Raw genomic sequence first — 15,949 nt, 5'->3', positions numbered from 1 at the left:
CTACTTGATGATCACTTTAGATAAGCTGTTACCAGCAGGAGAGTGGGGTGGGAGGAAGTTTTGTTTCATGGTCTCTGTGTGTATATAATGTCTTCTGCAGTTTCCACGATATGCTATGCATCCGATGAAGTGAGCTGTAGCTCACGAAAGCTCATGCTCAAATAAACTGGTTAGTCTCTAAGGTGCCACAAGTACTCCTTTTCTTTTGCTGTGGTTTCTGTTTATGTACTTTATTACCTCTTTTGTAATGGGCTATACACTCTTTGCCAGCTAGCTGTATTGATTTCCTCAAGAGACAGAACTTCTGTGCCTGGCACAGTGAGGAGACATTAGGCACCAGAAAAAGAACTCAACACCCAACCCATGTGAGAAGAGGGGGAAAGTAAATGGAGGGGGCCACACCTCAGGGGAGGCGCTACAAACAAAAATGTAAATCAAGCTTACAAACATTATTTTTCAAACAGAATTTACAAATAAAATAACACCCTCAACTGTTAAATATTTGTGTAATGATATTCAAAAACCATGTAAGTGCATATAAAATTCTCATTCTCATCTTCATCTCAGATGGGCTTTCTAGAGTATATGATGTCTTTCCCCCTAACAGACGGCACATTATGTGAAATAGTACAGCTCAGCATCTGGAGTAGCCCTGGCTTCAATACAAAGATGATGCTGACATATATTAAGTAGTTGCTATTGATCTGACTCCTTGAATGGTTTGGCTGCAGTCTTATGCTTGATCATATGTAACTGGATGAAAACAAGATGTGGTGGTGGCAGCATTTAGTGTGATATTAATGATTTACCTTTCTGAGGCCATTTTGACTGGAGTGCTACAGTCTGAATTCATGGAAGCCAGTGAAATAACTGACATCTGGCGATAAGATCTCAGCATTGACCTCGGCCGACCTACTCTCTTGTCATCGAAATCCGGCTATAGGACAGAAAAGAGAAAAATATACCATGAACAGTCTTTGTGATGCACACTTTATGCCTCCTCACCAGGTTTGGAGGATGGCACAGATGTTCTCGGAGTGGATTTGGAGGAAACAGTTCATTAACTAAGAAGAGTAACCTCATTGCCTTGATTTTGTTTACTCTCCCTGGGTATGATCCCAGTCTTAGAACTCTCAAAGTAAGTGGTAGAGTGAGAATAAGTGGTCAGGAGAATTGAGACTGTTTTATATTTGAGACACACACACAAAGAAAAAAGGGGTTTTGGCTCTGGCTAGAGTCAGACATGATGCAGGGAAGCATGTGTATTGTTTCATCAACTAGCTCTGACCAATCCTCACTCCAAACTATTTCTCTAGTCCCAAGCCTAGATGCTGCCTCCTCTCTATGTTTAAGCTTCTCTTTCCCCCGCTGATGTTTTCATGTTGACTGGCTGAGATTCCTCTCCTTGTAACCTGCAGGTTGAAAACAGGTGCAGCATGACAGGCTGGCCAGATGAGATCAGATCTGGTCACCCTGATTTGCTGTGGTCATACTGGGTGCTCCACCCATTTCCATTATTTAAATCATGTAAATGACATGGCCTGAGATGAGAAGGGGGGGCATGACTCCAAGTCTCTCTTATTAGACAAGATTGGTCAATGCAATGGGGAAATTGAACTGGCTATTGGCCACTCATCATTCTTCTTTGTGCTCATGCTGCAGCAAGCTATCAGTTCATGTGGGGATTATTTCCATGGCAGCGACTGTGACTTCCTCCTTCTGGTCCCTCATGCTGGTAGGTAGCAGCAAGGTCCATGTTTCTTGGCCAATTCCCAACATAGATCTAAACAGCAGTGTCTGCTCCCATTCTTGAGGGTTGGATCCAAGGATTCACAATTAAACTGTGTGTTCAGATGTGCCCTCCTCTTTCTCAGCTGAAATATTGCCTCAAGTGAGTTTCATAAGTGTGAACATTCCCCATTTAGCTCATCATTGTAATGGCACAGGTTGAGAAGCATTTCCCAACACATACCCATTGTGAACTACTTTCCATCCTGCTTTAATAACACAATAATAACTTTAAAAATAAAGCCGAGAACCCACCATGTTTGCTAATTACATAATAAAGTTCTTCTTCTGATTGTTCAGATAATGTTAAATCTGTTTGGAAACTGGTGTATAATCTTATATGCTAGACTCCCCGACTGTTGGCTTCTGATGCTGTTGCTTTTCACTAAGACAGCTTCCTCTAGCCAGAGGATCAGAAAATCCATTTATAGTTCCAAAGTTTATTTTCAAACACTTTTCACAGTTTATGTGCAGTGAGAATTGCCTCTCATCCTGTGAGCTCCCAGAGTGCTGTGATAACACACAATGGGTGAAGCCACCTTTTAAATAGGAAAAGCTCGCATTAGCAACCTGAAAGAGAATTAGGGATGATGAAACTGAAATGGTGCTCCATTTCAAATTAACTGGCTTTTCTGTATGGGATAAAATGGATGAAATACTGCTATCCACCAACTTTTTTAATTTATGAGAAACTTCCTGAGCAATAATAAAATAATGTGCTTTGCTGCATTGCGCAACTTTGAATAGAACTGTATTTTGTAACAGCACATCACATTGTTTTGAAACATGCTGAACCTCAGCTCAGGAAGGGAGCCCAGAATGAGTAAGGGGGAGATGTGCATCTAAGGAGCTATTTCAGGCCCCCTTGGGCACTGATCATAATCTCAGAGATTAAATTACATAAATAAATTGGTTTATCAATCATCACATTTCATATTACACTGTTGTGACCCCAAGAACCTCTCAATGCCAACTGGATAAAGGGGATTACAAGAATATTCTGATCCTGGCATGTACGTTCTGGTCCACCTGAGTATCATGTAAGATCTTAAATGAAAGCCATGTTCAGCTGATCATTAATATGGCTATGAAATGTATGTACAGATACTATGTAAAAACTTATGTATGTATAATGAAAATATGTTCCTAAAAGTCTGGATCAAGGCAGGATTGACAAACTATGTATTTTCACCTATCTCAGTTCATATGTAAATTAAGCATTGTAAACCAACAATATGGAAGCTCTATTTACATACAAAATCAACAGAGACAAGCCACTAGAGAATGAATGACAGGGTAGTCCTGTATCTGGGGACAGACAATGAACTTTGGGGGATTTAAGGGGAAGGTAAAAAGACATCCCTTTATCCTGCACCTAGAAAGTAAATGGGTAGTGCGTTTACATTCATGAAAATGGGATCCCAACCAGTCTTGGCTGGAAATGCTGGAAAAGGACATTTTGGTTGAGCTGAACTTAGACTGAAAGTTTAGTCTCTAGAAAGCGTGTTGTGATTTTGTTTTCTATGTAACCTTTCTGTCTGCATTATCATTACTCACTATCTCTTAAGTCTTGATACTGAACTTATGATTGTTTTCACTATAAACATATCTCAGTGCTGTGGTATTATCTAAGGAGCTGACCCTGGGTTGATATGTTCAAGTTGGGTGTGTATACTGTTCCCTTGCAGACCACATACCTGGTATCGTGAGTATTCAGTGGATAAGGGGCTGAACATTACAGGGAGATGTTTCAAAGGGGCTCAGGGACAGGGGTGCACCTATTGTTAACCTGCAAGGCAAAGTAAAGCTGGCATAGCCCACAGGAGATTGTTAGGGTGGCTAACAGACTGGATGGGCCAGGGAGCTGACACCCAGTTAAGCACAACCAAGTATCTCTCTCGATGGAGGCAGGGAGAAATAACTGACTCTCAGTGCTGGGCATCCCGAGAACTGTCATAACTGTATACTGTGTAGGCCATGGGAATTCTGTCAAACCATGGAAGGTTTGGAAAGGAAATCTTAGTGTGGAGAAGAAGAGGGGGTTAATCACAAGAACAGTACATTCTATTCTTGCTCTTGTCAAATAAAAATCATACATAGGTTGCTTTTTACTTTTACAAAAGTTGATCCAAATGGCTGTTGAAGGCTTCAACATTTGGCTAGATTGTGGACATTGGGTTGCATCTCTTTCCACATTGTGAGTCTGTCTCCAGTGGACTGAATTATAGGAACAATATTGACATAAATGGCTGGAATTGGCGTTATTCAGGATTATACCATAGGATGATACCCAGGCTGTAGGGGAGAAGTTTGCCACACTAAGTTTTTTTCCAGTATAACAACTGAATCAACATGTAAAAATTAAAAAATAAACATATAGCAGGAGCAGCAAAATTTCAATCCCCAAATGATAGGGGTCTAATTTCTGACACCAACAAACAACTGAACTAACGTTCAGATATTTAGACTTGTTTTGCTCCCAGGATTATCTGGGAATAGAAGTAGAGTCACATGGTTGGAATCAGACAAGTGCAGGGAGCTATCTATGGACATCAAGTGTGGATCAAAGCTCAGAGCTACTAAAAAATATTCCAAAGAGAAAAAAATGTGTCATGGTTTGTTTCTTTATAATGTGAAAAAGAAATGCAAGTTTAACAGAGATAGGGAAGAGTTCCAAATCTCAGAATGGGGGATGTTTGATGCATCAGGGAACTAACAAACTACTGTGACTGTAAGATTCAGATCATGGTGCCTTCAGATCACAGGACCACACTAAGTAACCAATATGCAGGAGGCACTTTTGCTTACAGGAAAAGTACAGGGCATACACTAAATAAAGGAAAAGTGCAGCAGAGAGGAAAGAAAGAAAGAGAGAGCCTTACCAATTCTCTGACTCCATATTGTTTTTCTACTTTGATCTTTAAGTGCTTGAAACACTCTTCCATACGGTCGTGGAAAGGACGAAGGTTATCAGAAACCCTCTTTTCATGAATCTTAATTCCAGCCCCGAGGAAAGGTATCTTGAACAAAATGAAAAGAAAGAACATTAAACTGGATCTGCCAAGCCCCCCTCCCTCCATTTACAGAATTTTCCAAGTCAACTGCAAAACCATTACTGAGACTTGTAATAGATTTGTCAGCCCCAGGAACTGGGAGAAGCAGAAAGGCAGCTTGCTGCAAATTGGAGAAGGCTTCTGAAAAGCCAGCTTGCTGTGTAAACTGTTGGAGCAGGCTGCCTGAGTGGGCTTCTTCATGGTGATGGAGGGTTTTGTTCTTTTTCATATTCTGAGATTTGGATACACCCTGTGAAAGAATCTGAGAAAATCCCTGGTTCTGTTCACAGAAACAGCATTGAGAGTTCAATTCTCTGCACTTATATGACTTGTCAAAGAGAGATTTGGTTATCTCAAATACTAATCCATCTGCTAACAAAGGCACTTGCCATTTCTTGATGGCTGAGTGTAGACAGAAAGGTTGGGAGGACAAAGATCCAAATGGCTGTCACACTCCCAGCTTCCAAGTCCTGACTTTTCTTGGAAATCCATCATTCTCTGTCTTTGGGACTGCCAGTGATTTAAACCAGGGGATCTTAAGTCTACCTATTCAGTTAGACGAAGAGAGGTGCAGGCAGCCATTCTCTCAGAGATAAACAGGTTAGCAAGGGGGTCTCTCCATTCCAGTTCACCAAGACAACATCCTCTCTTCATTTAAATCCCACACGAAATCCCTTAAATTCTGTGTCGCAACACATAGCAAGTTACTTTACCAGAAAATAAATATATAAATATACTACCTAAATGTGCTCAGAATGAAGCAATCATCATATTATTACTGTGATCCTTCTCCTCTGCCTCCCCACTGCCTTTGTTACGCTCTTACATTAGACTATATGATCTCCAGGGTAGGGACTGTATCTCTTATCTCTAGTTGTTTTGTAAAGTGCCTGGCACACTTTTGGGTACTGTATAAATAGGGCCCTACCAAATTTACGGCCATGAAAAACGTGTCATAGACCATGAAATCTGGTCTCTCCCACTGTAAAATCTCGTCTTTTCTGTGCTTTTACCCAATACTATACAGATTTCATGGGGGAGACCAGCATTTCTCGAGTTAGGGGTCCTGACCCAAAAGGGAGTTGCAGGAGAGGTTGCAAGGTTATTTTAAGGGGATTGCGGTATTTCTAACCTTACTTCTGTGCTGCCTTCAGAGCTGGGTGGCCAGAGAGCAGCAGCTCTTGGCCGGGCGCCCAGTTCTGAAAGAAGCACCCTGCCAGCAGCAGTGCATAAGTAAGGGTGGAAGTACTATACCATGTCATCCCTTACTTCTGTGCTGCTGCTGGGGGCGGTTCTGCCTTCGAAGCTGGGTTCCGCCCAGCAGCTGCCGTTCTCCAGCTGCTCAGTTCTGAAGGCAGTTCCAGTGCCAGCAGCAGCGCAGAAGTAAAGATAGCAGTACCGCAAACGCCCCCCCCCCCACAATAACCTTGTGACCTCCCCACAACTCCCTTTTGGGCCAGACCCCTACAATTACAACACCGCGAAATTTCAGATTTAAATAGCTGAAATCAGGAAATTTATTATTTTTAAAATCCTTTCACCATGAAATTGACCAAAATGGATCATGAATTTGGTAGGCCCCTATGTATAAACAATAATAAACTAGCCCACTCTTCTCCCCAACTGTGAGGGCACCTACTTGCTCCTAAGTTCTTTAAGAAGGCTATTTGTGAGATTTATTCACTATACTTTTAAATATCCTAGTGCAAATAATCTTTTGGTAATGCAGCAAAAACCTTATAGCTAGTTCTAAATAATGCTTTTTTTTTTTTTTTGCATTATCCACTTATATTTTCTAGTTTCATGTATTGTGTTATGACCCTGTAAATAGCATTAACATATATATAAAAATCCTTATTTATCTCATATTTTATGGAAGTTCATTCTCAGCCTGCCTCTTAGAAGTACCTCTGTTATAGCCAATCTGCTGATCCTCTCCTGGGGGACTAATGGGAAGTGTCTGAATCACAGTTCTGGGGCCTAAGGACATTGTATTAAATTCAAGACAAACCACAAAAGCTGCAATGTTGTAGTGCAATCTGGGGCATCCATTAAGTGTTTCAGACTGTCAATAAGGGAGAACACTGTGCAGATAAGGGTGTGGGGTATCCAGGAGACAAAACTGTGAAATTTGGTGACCATCAGTTACGGCAAGCCCGAAAACCAGAGCAAATAAAATTCAACAAGATGCAGTGGAGGAAACTTATTTGGAAGCTTCATTTGTGGTTAAAGACAGGAACAGATAGTCAAGGCTTGCTGCCTCCTTATCTGTCCAATGAAGATAATGCTTCCCTTCCTCACAGGGGTGTTGTGAATCACATTTCACGAATACATGTGAGCTGTTCTGATACTACAGTGATGGGAAATATATGGCAGGCTCTATAGTAGAAAGAGGGATATACAGGACATATCAAAAGAAATCTAGAGTCACACATTACTGGTGAGAGGATTCCTGTCTAATGAATAATATTTCCCAGCCATCCATGTGAGGGGGAAAAAGGACACAGTGGTAGGGTTTGAGCCATTTAAGAATCACTAGCCTATTTTAATATTGCGCATGAACTTAATGTAAGGATTTTTATGCCTATTCTGTTCATAGCAAATATAGTATATTTCTTTTCATTCAAGTTGTTAACATTTCAGAGCAGGGAGGGGAGGTGTTCACAAATAGCGGTGGTTATAGATTGGCAGAGAAATTTAAAATGAAACTTTTCTATCCCACAGTCACTCTGTGTATCAGATACAGTTTTGTAGCGGCATTAACTGTTTTGACAAGATCATAAAAATAGCTCTGATATTTCCTGAAGTCATGGTTGTTTTTTTTCTCCTCTACTGTAGCACCAAATAGTTTAGGACAATAAAGAGAGCTATTTTCCCTTGAATCTCATCAAAACTGATGTTGCCTTTGTGACACTATCTACAGTAGATGTGTTTTATTCTTTGAGAACAAGGGGAAGCCGCAGGTTGGGTAGCTTATCAAAGCACACTTTAAAAATAAGAAAGAAAGAGCTGGAATGTAGCTGGTGCAGGTAAAATATTCTGGCTTTTCTCTAGAGAGATCAGCCTTATAAAGTATTGACTACCACTCCTCTATTCTGTTTGTGGAGCTGAGTGTTGCATAAGGATGTGCGGCAGCAATCACGCACGTGATATGGGGTATGTACTACATGGCCCCGAAGCAACAAAAAATTCCACTGACGTTTTTGACTCAAAAAAAAAAAAAAGTGACAAACAATGAACGTTTAAAATGTGTGAGGAAGCTAAAAATGAAGATGAACTGTTTTCTAACATTTATAGGTTCCCCTTCTCTCATCAACCTGTGAAGCCCCCTATGGTCTTCTTACACTCTCAGTTTTGTCTCCAGGAATGTTTGCTAGAGTTTAAGCCCTGGTCTACACTAGGACTTTAGGTCGAATTTAGCAGCATTAAATCGATGTAAACCTGCACCCGTCCACATGATGAAGCCCTTTATTTCGACTTAAAGGGCTCTTAAAATCGATTTCCTTACTCCACCCCTGATAAGTGGATTAGCGCTTAAATTGGCCTTGCCGGGTCGAATTTGGGGTACTGTGGACACAATTCGACGGCATTGGCCTCCGGGAGCTATCCCAGAGTGCTCCATTTTGACCGCTCTGGACAGCACTCTCAACTCAGATGCACTGGCCAGGTAGACAGGAAAAGAACCGCGAACTTTTGAATCTCATTTCCTGTTTGGCCAGCGTGGCAAGCTGCAGGTGACCATGCAGAGCTCATCAGCAGAGGTGACCATGATGGAGTCTCAGAATCGCAAAAGAGCTCCAGCATGGACCGAACGGGAGGTACGGGATCTGATCGCTGTAGGGGGAGAGGAATCCGTGCTATCAGAACTCCATTCCAGTTTTCGAAATACCAAAACCTTTGTCAAAATCTCCCAGGGCATGAAGGACAGAGGCCATAACAGGGACCCGAAGCAGTGCCGCGTGAAACTGAAGGAGCTGAGGCAAGCCTACCAGAAAACCAGAGAGGCGAACGGCCGCTCCGGGTCAGAGCCCCAAACATGCCGCTTCTATGATGAGCTGCATGCCATTTTAGGGGGTTCAGCCACCACTACCCCAGCCGTGTTGTTTGACTCCTTCAATGGAGATGGAGGCAATACGGAAGCAGGTTTTGGGGACGAAGAAGATGATGATGATGACGAGGTTGTACATAGCTCACAGCAAGCAAGCGGAGAAACCGGTTTTCCCGACAGCCAGGAACTGTTTCTCACCCTGGACCTGGAGCCAGTACCCCCTGAACCCACCCAAGGCTGCCTCCTGGACCCAGCAGGCGGAGAAGGGACCTCCGGTGAGTGTACCTTTTAAAATACTATACACGGTTTAAAAGCAAGCGTGTGAAAGGATTACTTTGCCCTGGCATTCGCGGCTCTCCTGGATATACTCCCAAAGCCTTTGCAAAAGGTTTCTGGGGAGGGCAGACTTATTGCGTCCTTCATGGTAGGACACTTTACCACTCCAGGCCAGTAACACGTACTCGGGAATCATTGTACAACAAAGCATTGCAGTGTATGTTTGCTGGCGTTCAAACAACATCCGTTCTTTATCTCTCTGTGTTATCCTCAGGAGAGTGAGATATAATCCATGGTCACCTGGTTGAAATAGGGTGCTTTTCTTCAGGGGACACTCAGAGGAGCCCATTCCTGCTGGGCTGTTTGCCTGCGGCTGAACAGAAATGTTCCCCGCTGTTAGCCACAGGGAGGGGGAAGAGTTGAGGGGGTAGCCACGCGGTGGGGGGAGGCAAAATGCGACCTTGTAACGAAAGCACATGTGCTATGTATGTAATGTTAACAGCAAGGTTTACCCTGAAAGAGTGTAACCAGTGTTTTATAAAATGTGTCTTTTTAAATACCGCTGTCCCTTTTTTTTTCTCCACCAGCTGCATGTGTTTCAATGATCACAGGATCTTCTCCTTCCCAGAGGCTAGTGAAGATTAGAAAGAAAAAAAAACGCACTCGAGATGAAATGTTCTCCGAGCTCATGCTGTCCTCCCACACTGACAGAGCACAGACGAATGCATGGAGGCAAATAATGTCAGACTGCAGGAAAGCACAAAATGACCAGGAGGAGAGGTTGCAAGCTTCCACAGGGCTATCGCCACTCGCTTCTCAACTGTGAGGGCTGCTCTCATCTTGGTATTCATGCGCTTCAGGGCAGGGGAAAGCAAGTCACAAAGTTCCATGAAAGTGCCCTTACGCATGCGAAAGTTTCGCAGCCACTGGGAATTGTCCCAGACCTGCAACACTATGCGGTCCCACCAGTCTGTGCTTGTTTCCCGAGCCCAGAATCGGCGTTCCACAGCATGAATCTGCCCCATTAGCACCATGATGCATGCATTGGCAGGGCCCATGCTTTCAGAGAAATCTGTGTCCATGTCCTGATCACTCACGTGACCGCGCTGACGTCGCCTCCTCGCCTGGTAGCGCTTTGCCAGGTTCTGGTGCTGCATATACTGCTGGATAATGCGTGTGGTGTTTAATGTGCTCCTAATTGCCAAAGTGAGCTGAGCGGACTCCATGCTTGCCTTGGTATGGCGTCCGCACAGAAAAAAGGCGCGGAATGATTGTCTGCCGTTGCTCTGACAGAGGGAGGGGCGACTGATGACACGGCTTACAGGGTTGGCTTCAGGGGGCTAAAATCCACAAAGGGGGTGGCTTTACATCAAGGAGTATTTCAGGCAGGACTTCACGGAGGGTTCCAATAAGAAATGGTGCACCTAAGTTATTGTTCTTATTGGAACAAGGAGGTTAGCCTGGCCTCTGATTGATACATGGCTAGATCTACCTCGCTGCACCTTCTCTGTGAGTGACTGCAGTGTGACCTAGAGGAATGAGTCCCCTAGACAGGGGAGAAGGCAAATGAGTACAAAACAAATCTGGTCTATTTCTTGTTTTGATCCACTCCATCTATCTTTTACATCTGTGGCTGGCAGCAGACGGTGCAGAAGGACTGCAAGCCATCCACATCTCATGGCTGCTCGGCAGAAGATGGTACAGTACGACTGCTAGCCATCGTCATCTCTTGCCTGCCCGGCAGAAGATGGTACAATACGATTGCTAGCCATCGTCATCTCTTGCCTGCCCGGCAGAAGATGGTACAATACGACTGCTAGCAATCCGTATTGCCTGCCTGCTCACCATTAGACGGTTCAATACGACTGACTGCAGGACTAAAGAGAATGACCTGGTCAAGTCACCAAAAATTTAGTCCCTGTGCCCATGTCTGCCCAGGCGCTCCCAGCCGACGTGGCCAGGAGCACCTCGGACATGACGAGGACGGCTATCAGTCATACTGCACCGTCTGCTGCCAGAAGGCAATGGGTTGCTGCTACTGTGTAGCAATGCCGTACCGCGTCTGCCAGCACCCAGGAGACATACGGTGACGGTTACCTGAGCGGGCTCCATGCTTGCGGTGGTATGGCGTCCGCACAGGTAACTCAGGAAAAAAGGCGCGAAACGATTGTCTGCCCTTGCCTTCACGGAGGGAACGGGGGCCGGACAATATGTACCCAGAACCACCCGCGACAATGTTTTAGCCCAATCAGAGTGCTCCATTGTGACTGCTCTGGACAGCACTCTCAACTCAGATGCACGATTGTTTGCCGTTGCTCTGACGCAGGGAGGGGCGACTGAGGACACGGCTTACAGGGTTGACTTCACGGAGGGTTCCAATAAGAAATGGTGCACCTAAGTTATTGTTCTTATTGGAACAAGGAGGTTAGCCTGGCCTCTGATTGATACATGGCTAGATTTACCTCGCTGCACCTTCTCTGTGAGTGACTGCAGTGTGACCTAGAGGAATGAGTCCCCTAGACAGGGGAGGAGGCAAATGAGTACAAAACAAATCTGGTCTATTTCTTGTTTTGATCCACTCCATCTATCTTTTACATCTTTGGCTGGCAGCAGACGGTGCAGAAGGACATATTGCCTACCTGCTCACCATAAGACGGTTCAATAGGACTGACTGCCGGACTTAAGAGAATGACCTGGTCAAGTCACTAAAAATTTAGTCCCTGCGCCCATGTCTGCCCAGGCGCTCCTGATCGACCTCACACAGGCGACCAGGAACTCCGACATGACGAGGACGGCTACCAGTCGTATTGTACCGTCTGCTGCCACAAGGCAATGGGTTGCTGCTACTGTGTAGCAATGCCGTACCGCGTCTGCCAGCACCCAGGAGACATATGGTGATGGTTACCTGAGCGGGCTCCATGCTTGCGGTGGAATGGCGTCCGCACAGGTAACTCAGGAAAAAAGGCGCGAAACGATTGTCTGCCCTTGCTTTCACGGAGGGAGGGAGGGAGGGAAGGGGGGACTGACAATATGTACCCAGAACCACCCGCGACAATGTTTCAGCCCCATCAGGCATTGGGATCTCAACCCAGAATTCCAATGGGCAGCGGAGACTGCGGGAACTGTGGGATAGCTACCCACAGTGCAACGCTCTGGAAGTCAACTCTAGCCTCGGTACTGTGGAAGCACTCCGCCGAGTTAATGCACTTAATGCACTTCTGTGGGGACACACACACTCGAATATATAAAACCGATTTCTAAAAAACCGACTTCTATAAATTCGACCTTATTCCGTAGTGTAGACATACCCTAAGATCTTACTCAGTAGCAATAAGGGTAGCTCCTTTTGTGTGAATTTTGGGCAAACAATTCCAGAGATGTGCTGGAGGGTATATCTCTGTGACCTATTGTTAAAGCTCTGCCCTCAAACTGTATGGAGGTTGTCAGGTGATTTCTCAGAGTCTAGTGGTGTTTCACCCACCCCTCTCCGGACACTGCTAACCAGTCCCTGCAGTGACGTCTCAAAATAAAAAAAGTACTCTGCAGCAGGAAATGTATTCAATTTGGAATGGATCAAACCTCACAAAAATGGCAGTTATCTTACAAAATAGAGAGGGGGCTCTCTCTAGACCCCTTACAAAGTTTTATCTGCACCACTCCATTCCAGAAGATAACAACTCTTGGCTGTGTAATTTGATCCAGCATCTCGGTAAGTTTGTCAGTAAAGTAGATTTCCAGTTATATATGTGAACATTTGCCAAGTGGTGTAAGCCTCCTTTTGTGTTTGAGAGAGAATTTTTGCCTGAATAAATTCAAATTAATGCCTCTCTTCCCTCCTCTCTGCAATCCCACATGTCCCCAAGACAAGAGATTTATCACAGGGTAAAGGGAACATTTTAGTAGGAACCCATTTTAAAAATCTTTGGTAATGTAGCACCGAGCCAATCTGTTAGTTTCTAGCTATAATGTTGATTTTTTCCCCCTTTTAAAAAAGCAGGAGAGGGAAACACACAAATACAAACATGACTTAAATGACAGAACCATTTAAGTCACATTACACTATCCCAATGGAAAGAAAACTGATAAATGGAAAAAAGGAATAACTAGGTAAACCTCAGAAAATCGCTGCCAGTATGGCATTACCTGCCAAGCAATCAGGTCTTTGAGTCTGTTCAGCTTTTCTTGATCCTCTGGATGGTCTTTGGAATACTCATCGGTGAAGAAAGCCTGTGAGGGGCATATAAATCATTCAGTCCCTTTTAACATGAAAAGGAATCAATGCTTTCTCCAGTGTGAGTCACTGATCACGATAGAACTCTATCTCTAATTGAATGATAAGACATCTGTTTTCCTTGAGAGCAGCCACTTGTGGTGATGCTTTATTAGTAAATGAACTGAGGATGAAAGGGCATTTTTATTTGTTCAAATATTTTCAGTGTCCATTTAACGCATTGGAGCTCAGGACCACCATCTTGAAAAGCCAACCTCTTGTTTTCAAGTTTTTTAACTAACATTTACTTTAGTTAGGGGTACGAAGTATTTGGAGTGCCATAATTTATCCATCAATGAATACTGCCTTTTTGTTGTTGTTTAGCTAACATAAGTGCACCTCCTGGATGATCAGTTAGATAAGAGTTAAACTTTTCCACCTGCTGCTATAGGACACAAACCAATACCAATGCAATTCATAACTTGAGCCATTACTCACAGCACCTGTGATACATGGGGGAGGGGGAAAATTCCCTTTGATGGACAGCCAGGCAGCCAGCTAGCTGTAAAATCCCTCTTGGTCTGTTCAAAGGGAGCTACTCCCCCCCCACCCTTTATGTATCACAACACCTCTTTCTCAGCCCAAAGTAAAGATAGTAAGTCAACAAGCAGCTGTATTACAACAGATTGCCTCACTGCAGGTCTGGTGAATATCATGCAGATGAATGTCTTTTTTTAAATGATTTAGACACCTTCCAGGACATTTATAGGTTTGGACAGAAAGATTTGGATTGCTTGGGAACATATGAAGATAAAGACTGGATACCGGACTAGATGGCCTGATAGAAGCCAACACTTGATGTTCACATGAAGGTGCAAGAGCTCCACAGATGTGTGATAATTAAGTCTCATCATTATCTCTAATAGAGATTGTCTTAAGCCCTGATGCGATATTTAATATCCCTTCCAAAATTTTTGTTATGAGGCTGTCTTGGAATTATTGTCTTCAATAACTGAGTTCCTTAAGGGGCTGCATCTCCATGTACCCTGTTGTTCTAACAAAATACATTTCTTCACAACAAAAACTGCCTTTCAAAAGGCTGCAGTTACTGGAAAAAGCAGTTAACAAGGTAAGAGATTTATTAACTCTGAGTCTGCTAGACTGCTAGAAGGAGAATTTGCAGTGATTTACTCCAGACCAAACCAGTTGAGGCATGGAAGGCTATTTCATTAGAACATGTGTAATCATATCCTGCCATATCACACTTACACGGAAACCCCCAAGCTTGCAATTCATTTTGAGCATCAGTCCTACAACCATGTTAGAGTCAACTTTTAAAGGAGACTAAGTCAGACGTGACCAGAGTCTGAGGATCTTCAAATTAATGAGGTTCAGCCTTTCTTTGTCCCCATCCCACTATCTCCCACCGCCGTTTTTGACAATCACTAAGCAAGCAGAAACAGAGCTATCATTATTATTTAAAATAGAAAAATCTGTGAAGATGATCTTAAAGCTATTAAAATCATTACCTTTTCATATTTAGCAAAGCCTCCCATGACTGCTGGATCAACAATTCCATTCAGAAGCATGGAGAGAGGGTTAATGGGAAGGTTTTCATCACTCTGGTACTGGTTAATCATCATCAAAATTTTCTCATTTGTCATGGACATTGTCTCAATGGCATTCTCCAGTGGACTAATAGTCGCCTATGAAACAAGAGGAGGAATGTTTAATGTGTCTATTTGATTCAATTTTTTCTTGGTTTTCATTGATACAATAGCAAGCCCAAAGAAAACCATCTGCTCAGCAAAAGCATTTCCCCCCCTCTTTTTGGTGGATATTCATATGTGCATTTGGGAAGCTACTCATGGGCAACAATTCATTCAACAAATTAAACCCTAGTTTCTGTTCACTACTGGTTCACAGGCAGAGTTTGATTTTTACCTGTTTGTTGAATGGGATATCTCTGTGGCCTATTGTTAAAGTTCTGCCCTCAAACTGTATGGAGGTTGTCAGGTGATTTCTCAGAGTCTGGTGGTGTTTCACCCACCCCTCTCCGGACACTGCTAACCAGTCCCTGCAGTGACATCTCAAAATAAAAAAGTACTCTGCAGCAGGAAATGTATTCAATTTGGAATGGATCAAACCTCACAAAAATGGCAGTTATCTTAAAAAATAGAGAGGAGGCTCTCTCTAGACCCCCTACGAAGTTTCCTTTGTTGAGGAATGAACAAACGTTGGTTTGTGGATTGCTCACCAACTGCATTTGCTATTCATGATTGTTGCTGTGTGATTGGTCATCTTAGTCATGTGATGTTGTTTCTCTTTCCTATGGTATAAGCACTATTGTATTTTAAAAAGGGAAAGGGCAAGGGGATTTTGACTCTCTGAGGGTCAGGGCTCCATTGTAGACGTAAAGGAAGATATGGTCTGTGTCATAAAGAGCTGATTAATCCATATACTATGCGATGTCTAAGGTGATTTGTAGAGGAGGAGGGCAGGTACCAATATGTTACTGGGCATGAGCACTAAGTCACCCTGAGCATTCTGGAACCTCAGAGGTTCAAGCAGTAT

At 43.5% G+C, this 15,949-nt stretch overlaps 1 protein-coding gene across 1 annotated transcript in view; it reads right to left on the bottom strand.

Annotated features, from left to right (window-relative positions):
* Positions 1-15,949, bottom strand: part of DOCK2 (dedicator of cytokinesis 2) — a 449,812-nt gene that overhangs the window by 11,523 nt on the left and 422,340 nt on the right. Inside the window, exons 35-38 of the mRNA XM_074960680.1 lie at positions 14,905-15,081; positions 13,309-13,392; positions 4,671-4,808; positions 810-937 (exon numbers count right to left, since the gene is read on the bottom strand). Of these exons, the coding sequence (XP_074816781.1) occupies positions 810-937; positions 4,671-4,808; positions 13,309-13,392; positions 14,905-15,081 (527 nt within the window). The remainder of the gene's footprint in view (positions 1-809; positions 938-4,670; positions 4,809-13,308; positions 13,393-14,904; positions 15,082-15,949) is intronic.

Source organism: Natator depressus, chromosome 8 (assembly GCF_965152275.1).
Source record: "Natator depressus isolate rNatDep1 chromosome 8, rNatDep2.hap1, whole genome shotgun sequence".
Taxonomy (NCBI): domain Eukaryota; kingdom Metazoa; phylum Chordata; order Testudines; family Cheloniidae; genus Natator; species Natator depressus.
Note: the sequence above shows the minus strand (reverse complement) of the source record. Positions and strands in the feature narration are given on the sequence as shown.